This window comes from Capricornis sumatraensis, chromosome 1 (assembly GCF_032405125.1).
Source record: "Capricornis sumatraensis isolate serow.1 chromosome 1, serow.2, whole genome shotgun sequence".
Classification (NCBI taxonomy): domain Eukaryota; kingdom Metazoa; phylum Chordata; class Mammalia; order Artiodactyla; family Bovidae; genus Capricornis; species Capricornis sumatraensis.
In genome coordinates, this window is record NC_091069.1 from 201,002,474 (window position 1) to 201,023,361 (window position 20,888).

The window sequence follows — 20,888 nt, forward strand, 5'->3', positions numbered from 1 at the left end:
CAACTGCAATGATTGTAGTCACACAAAAAATCATGGTGTTCCATGGCAGGTGGTGCAGGTGCTATGTGTACACTGTTTCTCCTCCTTCAGATCTTTGTCCAAATATTATCCTTTCAACAAGGCCTTCCTTCATACCCCTAAAATTTCAGTCCACTTTTCTTCTGTTTTATTTTTCTCCAAAATTATCAATTATAATTCTCCAAATTTTCAAAACTATCTCCAATTATCAGTGGACTGACAGATCATATATATAACTTATTATGTGTTTATTGTATCAGGTAGAAATAGAAGATGTAAATTTTGTGAAGGCAGAGATTTTAGGGATGGTTGTCTGTTTTGCTCATAGCTGATCATTAGTGTCTGGAATTGTCCCTGGCAGATAGAAGACATTTGTGATATTGTGATTTGTAAGAAATATATGTTTGGTCATACAGATGACCAAATATATATTTTTCATATTTATTTATTCTTCATCCAAAGTTCCCAGATCCTTGAAATTTCCTGTATTCAGAGTAGAAAGATGTCTTTGCTTTGTGAATGAGATGACCTTTGGAAGCACCTAAGGATGGGGATACTGGTTGCCAGGAGAACCAACCATGTGATTAGAGGGCTGGAACTTTCCTATACCCTGGTCTCTGAGGAGGGGAGAGGGGCTGGAGGCTGAATCAATTGCCAGTGGTCAGTGATTTAATCAGTCATACCTATGTAATGAATCGTCCATGAAAACCCAAAGGACAGGGTTCAGAAAGCTTCCACTTGGTGAACATATGTAAATGGGAGAGTGGTACACCTTTGAGAGGACATGAAAGCTCTGAACCCTTCCTATGTACCTTGCCCTTCATATCTCTTCTGTCTGGCTGTTCCTGAGTTGTATCCTTTTATAATAAATCAGTAACCTGGAGAGCAAAACGTTTCTCTGAGTTCTGTGAGCTGCTCTAGCAAATTAATTGAGCCTAAGGAGGAAGTCGTGGAACCCTCTGATTTATAGCCAGGTGGAAAGAAGTATAAGTAATAACTTGGACTTGGGATTGCCAGCCTGAGTTGGAGGGGATTATTGGAACCTCCCATCTATAGCTTGCTGAAAAACATAGGTGATTACTTGGGCTTGTGTCCAGTGTCTGAAGTAGGGCAGGTATCTACAGTTTTGTAAGTGGTGGTTTAGTCACTAAGTTGTGTCCAACTCTTTGTGACCCCATGGACTGTAGCTCACCAGGCTTCCCTGTCCATAACATTTTCCAGGAAATAATACTGGAGTAGGTTGCCATTTCCTTCTCCAGGGGATCTTCCCAACCTGACCCAGGCATTGAACCCAGGTCTGCATTTCACGTGGTCTCCTGCATTGCAGGCAGATTCTTTACTGACTGAACCACAGAGAACAAATGTTGATCCTTTAATCTATGGAATCTGATGCTATCTCCAGGTAGATACTCGCAGAATTGAGTTGAACTGAAAGACACCCAACTGATGTCTGGTGCATTGCTTGATGGAGGTATGGGACAAGACCCTCCCCTACCCCAGCACCCCCCCAACAAACAAACACACATTGAAAATTAGTCACAAAACACCAGAAAAACACTTAACACCTATTTATGGAATGAATGAATAAAGAGTTTTGCTTAGTTCTCGAAAAAGTCATCCAAAATAAGTATTTTGATAATTTTCCTCATAGATGAGGAATTTGAGATCTATAAAGTTAAGTAATCTGCATGAAGTCACAAAGGTGGAGTGAAGAATTGAATAAGTAAGGTGGAATCACACCCCAGGTTCCTGTGTTTCTTTGAGCCAGAATCAAACTAACATTAAAGGACTTCTGGTTCAAGATGGTGGAGTAGATGGACGTGTGCTCATCTCCTCATGTGAGAGCACCAAAATCGCAAATAACTGTTAAACAACCATAGATAGGAGGTTGCTGGAACTCACCAAAAAGAGATACGCCACATCCAAAGACAAAGAAGAAGCCGCAGTGAGATAGTAGGAGGGGTACAATCAGAATAAGATCAAATCCCATAACCACCAGGTGTGTGGCATACAAACTGGAGAATAATAATACCAAAAAAGTCCTCCCATTGTTGTGAAGGTTCTGAGCCCCATATCAGGCTTCCCAGACTGGGGATCTGACAAAGGGACTGAAAGTCCCCTGAGAATCTGATCCTGAGGGTCAGTGGGATTTGATTATAGGACTTTCAGAGGACTGGGGGAAACAAAAACTCCAGTCTTGGAGGGTACAAAAAAAATTTTGTGTGCACCAAGACCCAGAGGAAAGGAGCAATGACCCCACAGGAAACTGAACCAAAACACCTTCTAGTGTTGGAGGGCCTCCTGGGGAGGTTGGATCAGCAGGGGCTTACCACAGGGATGGGGCGCTGGCAGCGGCAGTCCTGGAAGGTCCCTCTTGGCATAAGCCCTCTTGGCGGTCACTATTAACCCTACCATAGAGCCTGTAGACCCCAGGACTGGGTTGCCTCAGGCACAACTACCAGGGAGGGAGTGTAATCCCAGCCATCAGCATATAGTTGGACTAAAGCTTTACTGAACAAGGTCCTGCCCACCAGAGCAAGACCTAGCTTTTCCCACCCTGTCGCTCCCATCAAGAAGCTTACAGAAATCTCTTAGCCTCATCCACCAGAGGGCAGATAGAAGAAGCAAGAAGAACTACAATCCCACAGCAGCTAGAAAGAAAACTACATTACAGAAAGTTAATCAGGATGGAAAAGCAGAGTTACATCCCAGATGAAAGAACAATAATATAAAACCCCAGAAAAACAACTAAATGAAGTGGAGATAAGCTTCAGAATAATGATAGTAAAGATGATCCAGGATCTCAGAAACAGAATAGAGAAGATGCAAGAAATGTTTACCAAAGACCTAGAAGAACTAAAGAACAAACAAACAGAGATGAAAAATGTTATGCCCGAAGTCCGAGTCCCCAGAACTGAGAGAATATGTCCACAGCAATGCAAAAACATAAAGGGGTTTTATTGCTAGCTCGAGCTAGGGCTCCCATCTCATCCAGTGCAGCGGAGTCTCAATGAGAGCCCCGAGTTCTGAATCACAGCTGCTTTTATACAGGCGGTTCTTAGTACAGCTGGTGGGTAATGATTGGTTGAGCCTTACTCACGCGCGTGATTTTCAAATCCCGCATCCCTATCTGGATTGGCTCAGGTTTGGCGCCATCGGGGACTTTCCCAGGGTGTGGTTCCCCGGAATCATGACTCAGGTTTTAATGCGGTTTCGCGCCAGCGGGGACTTTCCCAGGGTGTGGTTTCCCGGAATCATGACTCAGGTTTTACAAGAATCTGAATCTTAGGCCTAGTATAGCTTGTTGAGCCTGTCATGGCTCAGGTCTGGTCCCTTAACAAAAAATAGCCTAAAAAGGATCAATAGCAGAATAACTAAGGCAGAAGAATGGATAAGTGACTTGGAGGACAGAATGGTAGAAATCACTGCTGCAGAACAGAATATAGAAAAAAGAATGAAAAAAAAAAAAAAAAAAGACAGCCTACAAGACCTCTGGGACAACATTAAACACACCAGTATTTTCATTATAGGGGTCCCAAAAGGAGAAGAGAGAGAGAGAGAATCTGAGAAAATATTTGAAGACGTAATAGCTGAAAACTTCCCTAACATGGGAAAGAAATAGTCAACCAAGTCCAGGAAGCACAGAGAATCCCAGGTAGGATAAACCCAAGGAGAAACACCCCAGTACGCATAGTAATCAAACTCAAAAAAATTAAAGACAAAGATAAACTTCTAAAAACATCAAGGGAAAAATGACAAATATCATATAAGGGAACTCCCATCAGGTTATCAGCTGATTTCTCAATAGAAATTTTACAAGCCAGAAGGGAATGGCACAATATATTTAATGTGATGAAGGGGAAGAACCTATAACCAAGAATACTCTGCCCAGCAAGAAGATTCTCATTCAGATTTGATGGAGAAATCAAAAGCTTTCCAGACAAGCAAAAATTAAGAGAATTCAACACCACCAAACCAGCTTTACGACAAATGTTAAAGAAACTCCTCTAGGCAGGAAACACAAGAGAAGGAAAAGACCTACAGAAAATAAACTCAAAACTATTAAGAAAATGGTGATAGGATCATACATATTGATAATTACCTTAAATGTAAATGGATTAAAAGCACCAACCAAAAGACATAGCTGGATGGGTGGATAAAAACATGTGCATGGATGCACTTCCACTTACCACATCACTCTGCTTGACCCCTCAAGTTGTTTGTAATTATTTTATATTGTTAAGTTAATCATATTCCCACTATGGCTTACAATTATAATTATCTTTTATTTTTTGTCAGGCTATTGATTGTGAAAACTGATAAACTTCTTTTATTATTGTGATTATGTAACTATTACCCACTTAATACCATTGTATCATGATTGATCAACAGAAAAATAATTCTAAAAAGAATTCTATATCATCAAAGCTACCATTTAATAGAAAAACTTGTAATCACTTTTTAAAATCCAGATGCATATCAGAATTACCTTGGAATTTTTTGAAAAATACAAATGCCCAGGTATTGTTTTTATTTCTCCAAAGCTCCAGATATGTTTCTAATAAACAGTCATGTTTAAAAACAACTGGACTGTTTGATGATTTTATACTTTCATCTAGTTTGTTTCACTTTTTATATTTTATATTCAGTGCTCCCATTTCATATAGTTTATGTTTTCCAATTTTTCCAGCTCTTCTTTTTTTTTAATGTTCTTTTTCATGCCTTTATCAAGAGTAATAGAAAAACTTTTGTACACATATATATGGGAATTACCTGGTAGCTCAGTGGTAAAAAAAATCAGCCTGCAATGCAGGAGACACAAGAGACGTGGGTTCAATCCCTGGGTCGAGAAGAGCCCCTGGAGAAGGCAATGGCTACCCACTCTAGTATTCTTGCCTTGAAAATTCCATGAACAGAGGAGTTTGGTGGGCTCTTTCAGGTCTCAAAGAATCAGACATGACTGAGTGACTTTTAGTTAGTTAGTGTGTGATTGTCCTGTCACATTGATCTAAGTGCAGCAGGAAGTATTAGTTATTGTACAAAGTCTGCCTTGTTCTGCCAGAAGGCAACCAAGGGCCAGACAATTGTCAAGAACCAAGGAAACAAGAGAGGCCCCAAGTCCCATTAAGACTTTACATAGGAGTCAACCTACTACATCATTTTACTTATCTATTGATCAGATTACTTATCTTTTGAATAAGTGTCTCAGGTCTTTCCCTGACTCACAGGTATATTCCTCTGCTGTGACCTGCAGGGTTTCTGCAAAACAGTCAGACCCAACTGAACAACTAAGCACACAAACACATACATATACATAAATAGTATGTATAATATATATATTTTAGAAAACTTATGAATTTTCGCCTAACGAAAAAATTTATGACATTTTGATTCCACTTCTTTGACTTGGTATGAATAGAATGCTACATTTCTTATTTTTAAAAAGTAGATATGCAACAAGCAACAGAGGTTTACTGTAGAGCACAGGGAACTATAGTCAATATCTTATAATAACCTATAATGGAAAATAATCTCAAAAAATAATTGAAAAAAGAAATATAACATTGAAGGAAGCTAATGACAACAAGTGACAGGTTTATGGCAACATTTGCCACGTTCCATGCCCTGACCTTGCCTTATCTTCCCTCTGCCTCTCTCTGCCAACTGAGATCCTATTCACAGCTTATCTCTTCTTTGCCCCTAGATCAGGAACCTAAGGGAATCCTTGCCTCTCCAGTCCCTTAGAAGGGCTAGTCTCCAAAGTCATTGAAGCAGCTCTGACCCTATGAACAAGAATCTTAGAACCAGAGTGGTGCTGTGGCAGCCTCCTCAGCAAATTTGACACTAGACAGCCCTAGACAACTTCCAGGCCATCCTGGATACTCATCAGGGCCTCCCAGATCACTCAAGGGGCCCCTCGTGCAATTTTATATTGCGAGAAGTGTCAAGTAAATTTTTATATCATATGGCCTGGGCAGCTGGTCAGAGGAAGACTGCAGCTGTTTAAGCAGATGAAACCCCATTATAGATCAAGGCCCTGAAGCTCAGTGCTAGTGAGCTGGCCTCAGGGCCTCTTCAGTGGTTTCCTGTGTAGCTCCAGTTCCTCAAAAGCCAGAGCAAAGGACAGAAGGTGGTCTTGTTTTACTTGGCACCATGAGGATTCTTCACATGAGCTTTATCTTCCAAGTGTTCTTTTAAGCCTAGGTTTATCATAAAACAAAGAAGGATAGATATGATGTTTTAAGATTTTTTTAAAAGAAGTTAAATATAGAGCAACAGAATGGGTCTGACTTGTTCAGTTGGGTCTGACAGAAACAGGGTTTCTGCAGGGTTTCTTTTATAGAAACCCTTAGCAGTAGCAGCAGCAGCAGGTCACAGCAGAAGAACAATACACCTGTGAGCCAGTGAAAGACCTGAGACACTTATTCAAAAGACTAGAGAGCTCTTCAAGAAAATTAGAGACACCAAGGGGACGTTTCATGCAGATATGGGCACAATAAAGGACAAAAATGGTATGGACCTAAAAGAAGCAGAAGATATTAAGAAGAGGTGGCAAGAATAGACAGAAGAACTATACAAAAAAGATCTTCATGACCAAGATAATCACTATGGTGTGATCACTCACCTAGAGCTAGACATCCTGGAATGCGAAGTCAAGTGGGCCTTAGGAAGCATCACTACGAACAAAGCTAGTGGAGGTGATGGAATTCCAGTTGATCTATTTCAAATCCTAAAAGATGATGCTGTGAAAGTGCTGCACTCAGTATGCCAGCAAATTTGGAAAACTCAGCAGTGGCCACAGGACTGTTAAAGGTCAGTTTCCATTCCAATCCCAAAGAAAGGCAATGCTAAAGAATGATCAAACTACTGCACAGTTGCATTCATCTCACATGCTAGTAAAGTAATGCTCAAAATTCTCCAAGCCAGGCTTCAACAGTACATGAACTGTGAACTTCCAGATGTTCAAGCTGGATTTAGAAAAGGCAGAGGAACCCAAGATCAAATTGCCAACATCTACTGGATCATGGAAAAAGCAAGAGAGTTCCAGAAAAACATCTATTTCTGCTTTATTGACTATGCCAAAGCCTTTGACTGTGTGGATCACAATAAACTGTGAAAAATTCTGAAAGAGATGGGAATACCAGACCACCTGACCTGCCTCCTGAGAAATCTGTATGCAGGTCAGGAAGCAACAGTTAGAACTGGACATGGAACACATTGGTTCCAAATAGGAAAAGGAGTATGTCAAGGCTATATATTGTCACCCTGCTTATTTAACTTATATGCAGAGTACATCATGAGAAATGCTGGGCTGGATGAAGCACAAACTGGAATCAAGATTACTGGAAGAAATATCAATAACTTCAGATGACACCACCCTTATGGCAGAAAGTGAAGAAGAACTAAAAAGCCTCTTGATGAAAGTGAAAGAGGAGAGTGAAAAAGTTGGCTTAAAGCTCAACATTCAGAAAACGAAGATAATGGCATCTGGTCCCATCACTTCATGGGATATAGATGGGGAAACAGTGGAAACAGTGTCAGACTTTACTTTTTGGGCTCCAAAATCACTGCAGATGGTGACTGCAGCCATGAAATTAGAAGACGCTTACTCCTTGGAAGAAATGTTATGACCAACCTCAGTTCAGTTCAGTTCAGTTCAGCCACTCAGTCGTGTCCGACTCTTTGACCAACCTAGACAGCATATTAAAAAGCAGAGACATTACTTTGTCAACAAGGGTGTGTCTAGTTAAGGCTATGGTTTTTCCAGTAGTCATGTATGGATGTGAGAGTTGAACTGTAAAAAAAGCTGAGTGCCAAAGAATTGATGCTTTTGAACTGTAGCATTGGAGAAGACTCTTGAGAATCCCTTGGACTGCAAGGGGATCCAACCAGTCCATTCTAAAGGAAATTAGTCTTGAATATTCATTCGAAGGACTGATGTTGAAGCTGAACCGCCAATACTTTGGCCACCTGATGTGAAGCGCTGTCTCATTTGAAAAGACTCTGATGCTGGGAAAGGTTGAAGGCGGGAGGAGAAAGGGACAACAGAGGATGAGATGGTTGGATGGCATCACTGACTCAAGGGGCATGAGTTTCAGTAAACTCCGGGAGTTGGGGATGGACAAGGAGGCCTGTCCTGCTGCAGTTCATGGTGTCACAAAAAGTCAGACTGATGGAGCGACTGAACTGAATGAATAAATACACTTTGAGTTGGGTTAATGACTTCAGAGAGTTGTTACAAGAATCAGTTTGGACATCTGAGATGAAAGGGCCTTGGATGCTCTAAGGCACTAGGCAAGTCTGGAGGCTCAGTGCCCTAGCCCGTGTACAGAAAGGTCCAGCTTTATTCATCAACATGGTTGGAACTCAAGGAACTTTTCTTTGCAGCAATATTGACCTAAGGTGATTAGGATCCATCCAGGCCAGCCACCCGTGAAGAGCCACATAACCTGTATGTTCTAGTTGAGGTATGGCCAACACCATAAGACTGTGATGTTTCTCTTGGAAAGTATGTTCAGAGGTCTGACGTGGGACCATATTTCTTCTCACTGTTCACCTCTTTCTTCCTTCTTCTATTCCATAAATATCTATTGACTTCCTGTAATGTGCCAGCTATTGTGTTAAATTCTGATGCATAACAGTGAGACAAACATAAACTCTGCCCTCTAAGAGTTTACAGTCTAGATGGGAAAGCAAATCTTGAACAAGTAATGTTAATAATGTGATAAGTGGTTTGAAATAGAAAGGGAAGTAGTAATGGAGGCATCTAATAGATAAGATGTTACCTAGTTCGAAGGTTTGAATTGTACTCCTAAGGATGAGGAGAACCTAGTTAAAAGAGTGAGTTGGTCATGGAAGTACAAAGTTGGGAAATGAGAGGAATTGGGAGGAAAGGAGGAGGATGAGAACATTAAGGAAATGAAATATGAGAGGTGAGTAATGGAGGGACTCATGCTTCTGGAGATAACTAAGGAAAATAAGAAATATGGTGTATACCTGGAAAGCCTTCAGAAATATGGTGGACTGTTGATTCTCTTGGAATTCCTTCTTCTAGCAGGGAGGCTGTCTGGACACAACTGCTCCTTATCCTTGAGGCTAACAGGAGTGGGCAGTGTTGTCATGGCTTTGTTTCAGTGTGGGGATGGCCTTCTGGAAGGTTATATATAATCTGAGGAAGCTGATAGGCAAGGGTTGAGGATGAAATCACTTCACATGAAGCACAACCATGAGCTGGAACTCCTGAGTTAACATCATTGGTATTGGCTCAAGATTCTGGGGACAGATATAACAACTAAGGTAGATAAAGATCTCAAGGCATACAAATAGGCCCTGACTTCTATTCAGTAGCTTCAACAACACTATGCTATTTTTACACATAATTACACAATAAGTATTTGTGAAGTAAATGAAAGAGTTTACCTTATAATATCAAAAATACATGGATATATCCTCATTTACATAACCTGGGAGGGAAGTTTATGTTTATAAGCTTATTTTCATAAACTTCAGTGCAGTTTAACTATAGTTTATATAATGAAACACAATACTAAAACCACAGAACATCAGGGAGAAGGAATATTAAACTTTTTTGAAAGATAAGATGCTAATGTACAGCATGGGGAATATAATCAGCAATATTATATTAACTGTGTATGGTGACAAATGGTAACTAGACTTATTGTAGTCATCATGTCATAATATATATAAATGTCGAATCAGTATGTTGTACATGTATGGTCATTGTACTTCAATTACAAAAAGATGTAAGATAATAACAAAGTATTATTATGCTGGATATTATTAAATTCTAGCTTTTTTGGTTGCGAAAAATGGTTTCAAGTTGTGTTTTGCTTAAGTCTTTGCTACACTCAAACCTTCTATTTTGTGTTGATGGAGACCTTTTCCCATCCACCAAATATCAGGTAGCACTATGCACAGAGAACTTAAAACTTGACAGAGCTGTAAAGAAGAACGTTGCTCAGTAGACAGAAAGGAAGCTGGAGTGTGTATCTTGGTCTGCTGCTAACAGTTATAAGCAATGGGACTTTTATGACTCTGTCTTCCTCATCCATAAGATTAGATGAGTGCAAGCTGACAAAATCACAAAGCTTCTAGGAGGCACAGTGAGACAAACATGTTGATAGTTGTTCAAACAAGATACTGTGAAAGACAGGACGTGACAGTCACCTCACTGTGACTTGCCCTCTGCTCCTTTTCCTGCTCTTCCTCCCTGTCCTGAGTGGAGAAATCCTCACGTATCACCCTGACTCAGGCAGCCCTGGGAGGTGGGCAGACTGAATTTCTTGAGGGTTCCCTCCAAGAAAGGGAAGATTTGTCCCAAACTTTCTTTTTACTCAGTCCAGGCCACTGTATTAGCAAACCTAAAGGCCAGTGTTAGAAACAGTTTAATGCTACAGAAAGATAATATTGTGGCTTCTTTTTAAAATGTAGGTTGTTTTAGATCCTTAACAATCATTAACTAATGAATGTCTCCTTTTTAGACATATTAAGGTAAAGTCTTCTTGACTCTGTTTTTGACTAAAAAAATAAAAATTCACTGGTTTCTCTCTTGTGGTTTAGGCCTTTTAGAATTTGTGGGGAGGAGGGTGAAGCTGTACAGAAAGCCTGTGCTGTTAACAAGCAGTGAGCTGGGGAAGCTTAGTTCCACCCACACCTGAGCCCAGAGCTCAGTTTAGCTTCTGAAATCACAGAGAAAGTAGGTCAGAGGGACTTTGCACCAAGCCTACTTGGGCTCCAGTGGCCCCCTGAGGGACTGCTTGGCTCTTTAGCACCCCTTGAAGTTAAAGGCAAGGTTTGTATCTGAATGGGGGAAGGGAGGCTGGGGAGCTCCCAGCTGTGTCCATGGAGAAGCCTTAACTTGCAAACAGCATCAGGGAATCACATTGTTTGAATGGATCATAATTCTAGGATCAGTCACTCCTAGGATTTTGATGATACATCCTGACATCTGTCAGTTCTTTTGAATGTACTTATTGTCCAATCAACCAAGTTTTTGTTAAGCTCAGCTCTCCCTTGCTGAATGACTGATAGTCAAAGGTATCTCTGGAGGCAATTTTGAGAGAAGAAACAGAAAGGAAAACCCTTCCTCAACCTTTATGCGCAAACATTATTGCACAAATGAAAAGAGAAACAATTATATCTATTCACAGTGTTTCATAATTTTATTATAAATTTTATTATATTCTTCTAAAGGAAAGGAAGCTTTACCTATTAGAAGAATAAACAGATTCTTCCTCTGGAGTTGTCTCCCTCAAACAGCACAGTAAAAGTGTAATGTTGATTTGTTTCAGATAACCCCGCTGAACATACAGGTTCCTTAAGACTGAGCAAAATATTAACATTTTTTTATGTTCTCAAGATGAATCTATTGAGCTCTTCTTGGGAGACAGTAAAAAGGGGGAAAAAAAGATGGGGGCAGGGGGCAAAGAAGGAATGTGATTTTGTCTCCCTCTTGAATCAAGTAGGAGTAGAATTTCGTTCCAGAATATCACATGTACCTTTCACCCACCTGGCACTACATGAATAGAACTCAGTGTCCTTCGAGACTGCAGAAGGCTGTCCTAGTGTTTCCAGGCCAGGTTATTTTGAGGAAGAATGTACTTTATAACACTCTCAGAACACTAGTGTCACTCAGGGATTCCATTTCCAGAGTCATCCTCCTTGAACTCTGGACTCATGTATCTACCTTTGACTTAAGGAGGAATTTGTCAGTCGTTCTGAGCATTGCTCCATCTCTCTGCTCACTAATAAAGTAGGTAATGAATTAATAGATTGTGGAAATGGCACTGCTTATACCTGGACCACTTTAGTACATAATTATGACTTTCTGTCTATTCCTAGAAGCTGGCATGTCTGTTATGACTTACTGTAAGAGAGACTTTGAGGGCTCCAAAAAAGGAGAGCTGCATTTGGCTGGGCTCTTAGAAGTTTTCATGGAGGAAGCTGCATTTGAGATGAGACTTAAAGAATGGGAACGTTTGATATGGAATTGCTGGGTGAAGGGCACATGGGATGGAGAGAGGGATCAATGCTTTGGGAACAGGAACAGGAAGATATGTTCAGAGGATACTGATGGTACAGCTGGATTCAGTGATATTTCGGAACCCTGGCATCACTTGGAAGACTTTTTCTTCAAATACAGATATGCTGGGCTCCACTTCAGATCAAATAAATGGGAATGTTTTGTGGAGGAGCTCAAACCTCAGTGTTTTTTTTTTTTTAATAAATCTCCCAAGATTATCCTAAGGTGCATACAGAGTTGAGAAACTCTGAGCTATGCAGGGCCTACAGACAGCCCTTGGAGACGTGCCTGAAGAGTAGGTGATTAGGGAACAATTTCTTTTTTCAATGTCTTTAAAGGTATATGGCTTAATATTTTCCCTACTATAACAGTGCTGCTATAATGACAGATTTTACATATAAAAGGTATACACTAAATACCTTTTATAGTAAAAGGTATACACTAAATATATTAAAGGTATAAAAGTTAAAATTTTATTTGGGATGAATAAAAATATCATTATTAAATTATTAAATTTATTTAAAGATTTATCATGTACGGATAATTAAAGATGTACCATGGGCCAGATGCTGTCTCAGCTGATTTGTTTTGAGAGTATTGCAAAAACATTGAAATCATGAGAGAAGTTCTGGGCTGTGAGAAATCTACAGTTTTGAGAATTTACTGCTTTGACAAGGTAATAAGGACACACATGTACATTTGAAGTCTGTGGGTTTTGAAGAATGAGAATATTTTAAAAGGATGAGGCATGTGGGGTATAAATTTGGATTGTAGCTTTGCCATTTACTAGCTGTTGTAGGTTGGTTATGCATCCCCTTTGAGCTGCTTGTTCACACCCTTAAACCCACAGATTTACTCTGAGATTTGAGTGTAACCTCTGTAGAGCACCTGGTGAAGTGCCTCACCTAGCAGGAAAAAGTTAATTTTTGTAGAGTGTACATATACATTAAATTGAGTAAGCCTCATTCTCGAGTTTACACCAAATTTTGTTCTTCTGGTAGGAGGCACGTGTTGTAATAGGTAGGCAGAAGCTAAACACTGCAGAGTCATCTATTCTTCACTGAGTTAGGCAAATTGAGACTGTATTTGCCACAAATTCATCAGGTGCTTCAACTCAATACAACTGGGGAGGGAAAAGGCGGAATCCTCTTTGAGTACTTTGCAGGGACACAGACTTGAACAAAAGCAGCAGATGCATGTATCTATGCATGCTTTCTTTGACTATACCACTCATAAATTTCCTCCTGACTCTCAGTTTTCTGTGTCTGCAATGCTATTACAGAACTATTGTGATGCTTCTCAGGTCAATTCTGAGCTACTTTGAAGGCTCATCTTACACTAGGTGACCTCAGAAATATCTAGTTTCACTGCATTCTTCAGTCTGTGAAAATAGTATCCATTCTTAGTGACTAAAACCAGAGAATGTTTCCAGAGTGAAGAAAGATAAGGGGAGGAGCAGTTTAGGAGACTGACCTTCAAGGAAACCAGGAGGACTAGGTTGTTTACTCTGTTACTTGAGCCGGTTATTAATCAACTCTGGAGGAGGAAATGGCAACCCCCTCAAGTACTGCCGAGAGAATCCCATGTACAGAGGAGCCTGGCAGGGTACAGTCTGTGGAGTCACAAAGAGTTGGATGCGACTAAAGCAACTTAGCACCATTAATCAACTCATAAGATTTGAGGCAATAGAATGTTTTTTAGATTATCAGTTCCTCTTGGTTCAAAAGTCACTAAGATCTTTTGTGAAACAACATCTGAACATTTGATTCACATGTATGTTCATAACATAGCAAAATATGTTCTCACCCCCTGGGCCACCAAGAAGACAGCCTCTCATGCTGTCTGGCATCTTTCTGAGACAAAACAGCCTGTATTTTCACACCTTGAGTCATAAAATGCAGTTATTCTTATTTCATTGAAAGAATTAAGAATTCAATTTGGTAATAATGAAATTTAAAAATTGAAACCTCATCCCAGAATTGATGGTAAATAGACTCATATGAGATGACTCCACCTATTGGACAAAGTGGTGTACTCCTACTCCTATCACCCATTACTAATAAATGAACCATGATGTGGGAGCTTCACTAAGGCACTGTGAAAATCAACTGGAGAAAAATAATTTCAGATGATTACTTGGTCATCACAAATGGAAAAGTAGAAAAGAAATTAGAAAACTTATTTTATCTGTTACAGGACAACCACTAAGGAAATTTCTTATTGCATTCTATGTTTAAAATGTAGTCATTCCTGAAAGACCAAGATATACATTCACTGTTTATCAAAGCATTTCACAAATATTTGTTGATCTGATTGTGTCTGCACAGAATGTCAAGATTTTTTTGGTGGCTGCACTGTGTAGCTTTGGGGATTTTAGTTCCCTGACCAAGGATTGAACCTGTGCCCCCTGAAATGGAAGCATGGCATCCTAAGCAGAAGACTACCAGGGAATTCCCAGAATGTCAAGATATTTAATCAACTATATATCTGGAATTTAGATGGAGGAAATGAATGGCCTGTGTAGAGTAGTATAGAAAAACTAATTTCTGAGAATAAATATGCTAATTATAAATTTGAAATCAAAGGACTTGAGTATTAACTGACTATTATTAGATTTTATTTATTTTTTTAAATGTTTTTATCATTTTATTAGGAATAATTCCAAATGGGTTATGAAGAAAACTTATTCATTGAGTTTGATGAGTTTTCCAAAAACTCTTAATGAAGATATGTTCACCAATAAACAATAAAACATCAGCAGAACTATCATATACTGGGCAAAGAGTCAGGCTGATACCAAAAGCAACATGCAACATAAAAAAGATATAATATAAAGGAAGACAATCTGCTGAGGATTAAAAATCATCTCCATATGCACTCTTTACATCTAGCACAGAACTAATTATCAAATCCAAACCACACCAAGGTAAGCTTGGCTGATGGAAGCCAGGAGTCAATAACAATGGGGGGAGAAATAGAAGTTCCTCAGTGCAAGATCTGAATAGTGTTTTGGAGCATTTCCCTGGCTGGTACAAGCAGTATTAAAAAATCTTTTTGGCAAGGGGGGAAAATAAATACAAATGGAATGCTACATTTTTTTAAATCAGCAGACTGTCCCAGGAATGATAAAGGTATCATTTAAAGTAGCAAGGGGTAACTTTAAAACATCATTCGTTTTGGGCTCAAAAAAAAAAAAAAAAAACATTCAAAATGGATTTATTTAAAAGGTGTCACATTAGCTAAGTCCAGGCATTTAGGCTTAAGGAAAGTAAAAGAGGACACTTTTTTTTTCCCAAGTTAAGGAGACTCTGTTTAAAACCAAGCATATTGCTAAATGGCAACATTATACTTGGTAAATAATAATTGGCAACAAAATAAGTTTAAACGCAGTAATATTCTGCCCAAACCAGTCCCAGATACTGTTTAATAACCAAGATGCAAACTAATTTTGTTGTAACAAGCCTAGACCAATTCTATCAAACATGTCCTTGGTTAGATATCCAGCTTCATTTAACGTTTTGAAAGCTCATTTGACAGCCAGTCAAGTCCCTCATACAGACCGGTTCCTTGTGTAGCACAAGTGGCTTGAACATACCATGTTCTGTTACGAAGGGACTGAAGACCTAATTTATCTGTCATTTCGCTAATGGCCATAGCATTCGGCAAGTCCTGTTTGTTTGCAAAAAGCAGCAACACTGCATCTCGCAACTCATCTTCCTGAAGCATTTTCTGCAGCTCTTCTGCTCCTTCCTGAATTCTTTCACGATCATTGCTATCTACCACAAAAATAAGACCCTGGGTATTTTGAAAGTAATGCCTCCAGAGAGGCCTAATTTTATCTTGACCACCAACATCCCATACTGTGAAACAAATGTTCTTATATTCTACTGTTTCCACATTAAAACCAATGGTAGGAATGGTGGTGACTATCTCCCCTAACTTCAGTTTATACAGAATGGTCGTCTTGCCAGCAGCATCCAATCCAACCATCAAAATGCGCATCTGCTTCTTGCCGAAGAGCCGGGAGAAGAGGGAGGAGATGGTGAGGCCCATGGCGGTAGTGGCACTTGCAATGGGCAGGAGCAAAAGGGGTTTGGGGCGTCCCCGGGACTTCTCCTTTTACGTTCCCAGAAAACTCGGCGAGGAAAGAGCTGCTGAGGATGAAAGACGGCTGCGGGGACGGTTCGCTAGCCGGCGTGTCCGAAAAAGCTCCCGGACAGCGGGATGAGGACCTGCTCCACGACTCTAGATTTTAATTAATTGTTTTCTATCCTACCTTATTTGATTGGCATTTGATTTATTTTACAAGTTAAATAGCTTTCTATGCCTCAGTTTCATTTGCAAAATGAAGATATATTAATACTCAAAAATGGTTTACTAGATGGATGATTGTGTGCTCAGCACATTGATGAATATACACTGGAAACACACAGTCCCTGATATCAGAGAACACACTCTTAAGAGGAAATACAGAAAGAAGTCATGCTAATATGAGGCAATATAAACAGCAATATACCCCAGCACGTAGAATTATCAAGGAATGGTTGCCAGCTCAGCCCCAGAGGCAAGTGGAGTTATTCTCAAGGAAGGCTTCTTGGAGGAAGCAAACTCTCAAGTAAAACTTAAAGGATGAGTGAGAAATAATAAACAAGGAAAGGAGGGTGGAGACCTTGGGATGCTCCAAGCTGAAACTACTAATGGATTCATAAGATGACATTGCAAGAGGGGCATTTGACAAAACCAAGGTTCTTGGGGCTCTTAGGGAATATCAGTCTAAACTAAGTGTATAGAATAGAATCCCAAAGAGACTCTAATCTTGAAAAGTAAGGTGGTAAAATAAGCCTCAGAAGTGTCCCAGAGGGCCTGCCATGGGCCTTCTGGAAACTTGGTTTCCCTTTTATTAGTTGACAGCTGACATTTTAGTTTCAACCTTCCAAGGAGCAAACACATTTCTTGGGCTTAATGTCAGGAAGACCTGACCTCTTTATTGGAGTATGATTTTATTTATCAAATAAATCATGAAAAATACCATGTGGGCTTAATAAACATGAGACCAATGAAGTGGTTAGTGCTTCCAAGTCACCTTCTAACCCAGAAGTGTAGTGAATGGAACACTGATTTCCAGAAGTAGTATTCCAGAATCTGCTGTGGTTCTCTCTGTATTTTAATAATCCGCATCTGCATTTTACTTCAAAGTTTTGTTATCTTCCTTGGTGATAGCTGTAGATTTTTGTTTTGCTTGTTTGGTTTGGTGACTAATAGAAAAAAATACTATTACAAAATCATTGCATTTTTGGTAAACTGTTTATTTTGTATTGGGGTTTAGCTGATTAACAATGTTGTGATGGTTTCAGGTGAACAGTGAAGGAACTCAGCCATACATATATGACAAAATTATTATATTTTTTAAACTAAGCATTTGAATTGTATGCAAATGGTTTATTTTTATATTTATTATAATTCCTTACTTGTTTGTTCATGGATTCAAAAGAACCAGTTTCCCTTTAACCTTTAAAAGGCCTGTAAAGACTTTGTGTTTTCTTCACAGATACAGGCTAGTTCCAAAGGTTTATTTTCCTGAGCAAATTCATGATGTTGTACGTGCCACGAAGTACTTCCTGCAGCCAGAAGTCTTACGCAAGTATTCAGTTGACCCAGGCAGAGTCGGCATTTCTGGTGACAGTGCTGGTGGGAATTTGGCAGCTGCCCTGGGCCAACAGGTAACAGAGATCCCTGAGGTGCTGGTGAAAGGAGGGTGCATGTTAATGTTCTGCAGACAGCACATGTCCTCTAGGCATGGCGAAGGCCTAGCCGAGTAGGCTGGTTACTCAGGGGCCAAGTTACTGAGACGACTGCACTTGGAAACTTCTCAAAGATCTTTCTGAAGTAGGAAAATGGGTCATTGAAAGAAGTGTCATCTCTGAGTCCTTGGAAAGGCCCTGATTACAATTAATGAGAGAGGAGAGCTAGCATTTTAGCATCCTACCCTTGCCCTTGGGGATATGTGTGGAAATTATAAGTCTTCTCTGCTCCTTTTCCATGTTGGACTTGAAAAACAGTATTTTTGCTATGTTTCAGTTGCTAAGATTGTTTCCTTAAACTTTGAGCCAAATTAAAAAATTTAAAAGTGTTTGTTAATATAAAAGAAAAAGTTAAATGTTAACTTTTAAGTTAAATGGTTCAGCCACTTTGAATGTTAAAATATATGTTAATCTGAGCTTGACTTCAGGGACTTCTCTGGTGGCTCAGACGGTAAAGCGTCTACCTACAATGCGGGAGACCTGAGTTCAGTCCCTGGGTCGGGAAGATCTCCTGGAGAAGGAATTGGCAACCCACTCCAGTATTCTTGCCTGGAAAATCCCATGGAGGGAGGAGCCTGGTAGGCTACAGTCCATGGAGTCACAAAGAGTTGGACACGACTGAGTGACTTTACTCACTCACTGAGTTTTACTTGGTTAAATTTTGTCTAGCTCTAATCACATCCCAGATTTTGGGCAGCTGTGTAAATTCAAAGATGAGTACATTTTTTTCCTCTCATATAGGTTAAATAATTTAAGAATAGCATTTCTGTCTTCTTACCTCCAAATTTCTTTTGGCATTCTCAAATAGCATCTGCCTTTTCATTTGTGGAATGTCCTGATTTCTTCTCTTTTGCTGTAATTAAAGAACTTAGTTCTCCACTTGGCAATGGTGGGTTTGCTATCCACATGTCCTGGTGCACTGGGGAGAGAATCATGGGCTTTAGAACCAGACAGAACTGGGTGGAATCCAGGCCCCCCTAGGGAAGTTGTACGGCTTTGGGCAAGTCTCAGGAAAATGAGGATCGTGCCATCTGAATGAAGAGCTGTTGCCAGGACTTAGTGAGATGATGTATGTACAGTTCTTGGCATGTATTAAGAAGTGCTTTTACAGAGCAATTACATCTTCCCTCAGGATAGGGTTCTAAAGTCTGTTGCGAAACAAAATTGTTTGGCTGAAGTTATCTTGAAGATTGTTTAGTAGCCTGTGAAACACAGTGACCTAGTTAGCTGCCTTTTAGATGTAAAAAATATATCATTTTAGACACTAGAATTACAAAATGAGGCAATATATTTGCATTTCAGGGAGACCTGGGGGAATGGAGTTCTGCAGTGGTAGGGGCTCAGTCACATTCCCATCTCAGTTGCACTCTCAGACACACACTCCTGAAGTACAATGGAAGGTGCACTGCCAGCATGATTGAAATTCCCTCCCTCTCACCAACCGTGAGGACTCGAGGCTCTTCAGAGGAGAGACCATGAGGTCCTGTCAAAAGACTTTGGAGTCCCATCATCTGTTCATTTAGCTTTTCATACCCATGTCCTCTGGAAGAGTCAGCCTAGTTTTTTCTCCCCAGTAAGGCACTGCCTTTTGGGGCCTTTCTTGGGAATACAAAACTATCCATCCATAACTCCCAGCATGATGAGTATTATGCCGAAGGATAGAAACAAAGAGTGTTGATGGGCATTTAAAGACCTAAGAGATCGTGTACTTTCGAAGTGTTCACTCAAAACTATGAGTTGCAAACATCACACCTTTCTTAGTAAAGATCCAGCAGCTTGAAGGGTGGTGGTGATGGTGGTGGCCATTCAAAGTGAAATGAAATAATGTGTTTGCTTTTTCTTCTCCAGTTTAATCAAGATACCAACCTAAAAAATAAGCTCAAAGTGCAAGCTTTAATTTATCCAGTTCTTCAAGCTTTAGATTTTAATACACCCTCTTATCAGCAAAATATGAACACCCCCATTCTGCCCCGGTATGTCATGGTGAAGTACTGGGTGGACTACTTCAACGGCAACTATGACTTTGTCCAGGCAATGATAGTCAACAATCACACGTCACTGGATGTGGATGAGGCTTCTGCCCTCAGGGCCCGTCTAAACTGGACATCCCTTTTGCCCACTTCCATCACAAAGAACTATAAGCCTGTCATGCAGACCACTGGCAACTCCAGGATTGTCCAGGAGATCCCTCAGCTGCTGGATGCCCGCTCGGCCCCACTCATCGCAGACCAGGAGGTCCTGCAGCACCTTCCAAAGACCTATATTCTGACCTGTGAGCACGATGTCCTAAGAGATGACGGAATCATGTATGCAAAGCGTTTGGAGAGTGCAGGCGTGGAGGTGACCCTGGATCACTTTGAGGATGGCTTCCACGGATGCATGATTTTCACCAGCTGGCCAACTAACTTCTCGGTGGGAATTCGGACTAGGAATAGTTATATCAAGTGGCTGGATCAAAACCTGTGAAGGAGGGAGATTTCTGAAAAGCTTGAGACCCTCCTGATGACCTGCACCTGCTTTGGAAAGACATTGACTCTTTAGTCGACTAATTTCCTCTCATTACTTATGAATTATGGAATCTCTATTCCCTGCATACTTCATGTTAATTTAATTTTAAGAAATGCTTTTGAGTAACATAAGTGCAGAAACATCTGAATCTGGTCCTGTAAGTGGGCCAGTCTCTCTGTTCATGTTTTAACCAAATTACTACTAATGCCCACAGCTACAGACAGCAGGGTTAGGAGCTGGAATTAGGCTTGAGTCTTGCCTCCGTCAAGTTCTTTTTAGAAGAAATTCTACCCACTGCGGATGACCTTTAATGAGTAAAGAAAATGTGAGCTCTTCTTCAACTTGCTAGAGTTTACTTTGAGTTCAGAGCAATGTTAAATATGTGTACTTCAAGGTCAGTGCTGGGTACCAAATGCCCTCTGTTCTTTATGGATGGTTGGTTTTGTTTCCTATGGGAATTTTGGCAAAGCTGTTCTAGCAAGGACAAGTTTCTCAAATGACTTTCTTCCTTTACAGTG

The 20,888-nt window shown here is 40.1% G+C and overlaps 2 protein-coding genes across 2 annotated transcripts in view; one reads left to right on the plus strand and one right to left on the minus strand.

The window, feature by feature from the left end:
• Window positions 1-20,328, plus strand: part of NCEH1 (neutral cholesterol ester hydrolase 1) — a 67,646-nt gene extending 47,318 nt beyond the window's left edge. Inside the window, exons 4-5 of the mRNA XM_068987858.1 lie at window positions 17,610-17,781; window positions 19,711-20,328. Of these exons, the coding sequence (XP_068843959.1) occupies window positions 17,610-17,781; window positions 19,711-20,328 (790 nt within the window). The remainder of the gene's footprint in view (window positions 1-17,609; window positions 17,782-19,710) is intronic.
• On the minus strand, window positions 15,406-16,248 carry LOC138081899 (ADP-ribosylation factor 4). Its single transcript, XM_068975006.1, has one exon. It carries the CDS (start codon window positions 16,112-16,114, stop codon window positions 15,572-15,574), a length of 543 nt encoding a protein of 180 aa, XP_068831107.1. The 5' UTR covers window positions 16,115-16,248; the 3' UTR covers window positions 15,406-15,571.
• Window positions 20,329-20,888: the final 560 nt, after the last annotated feature.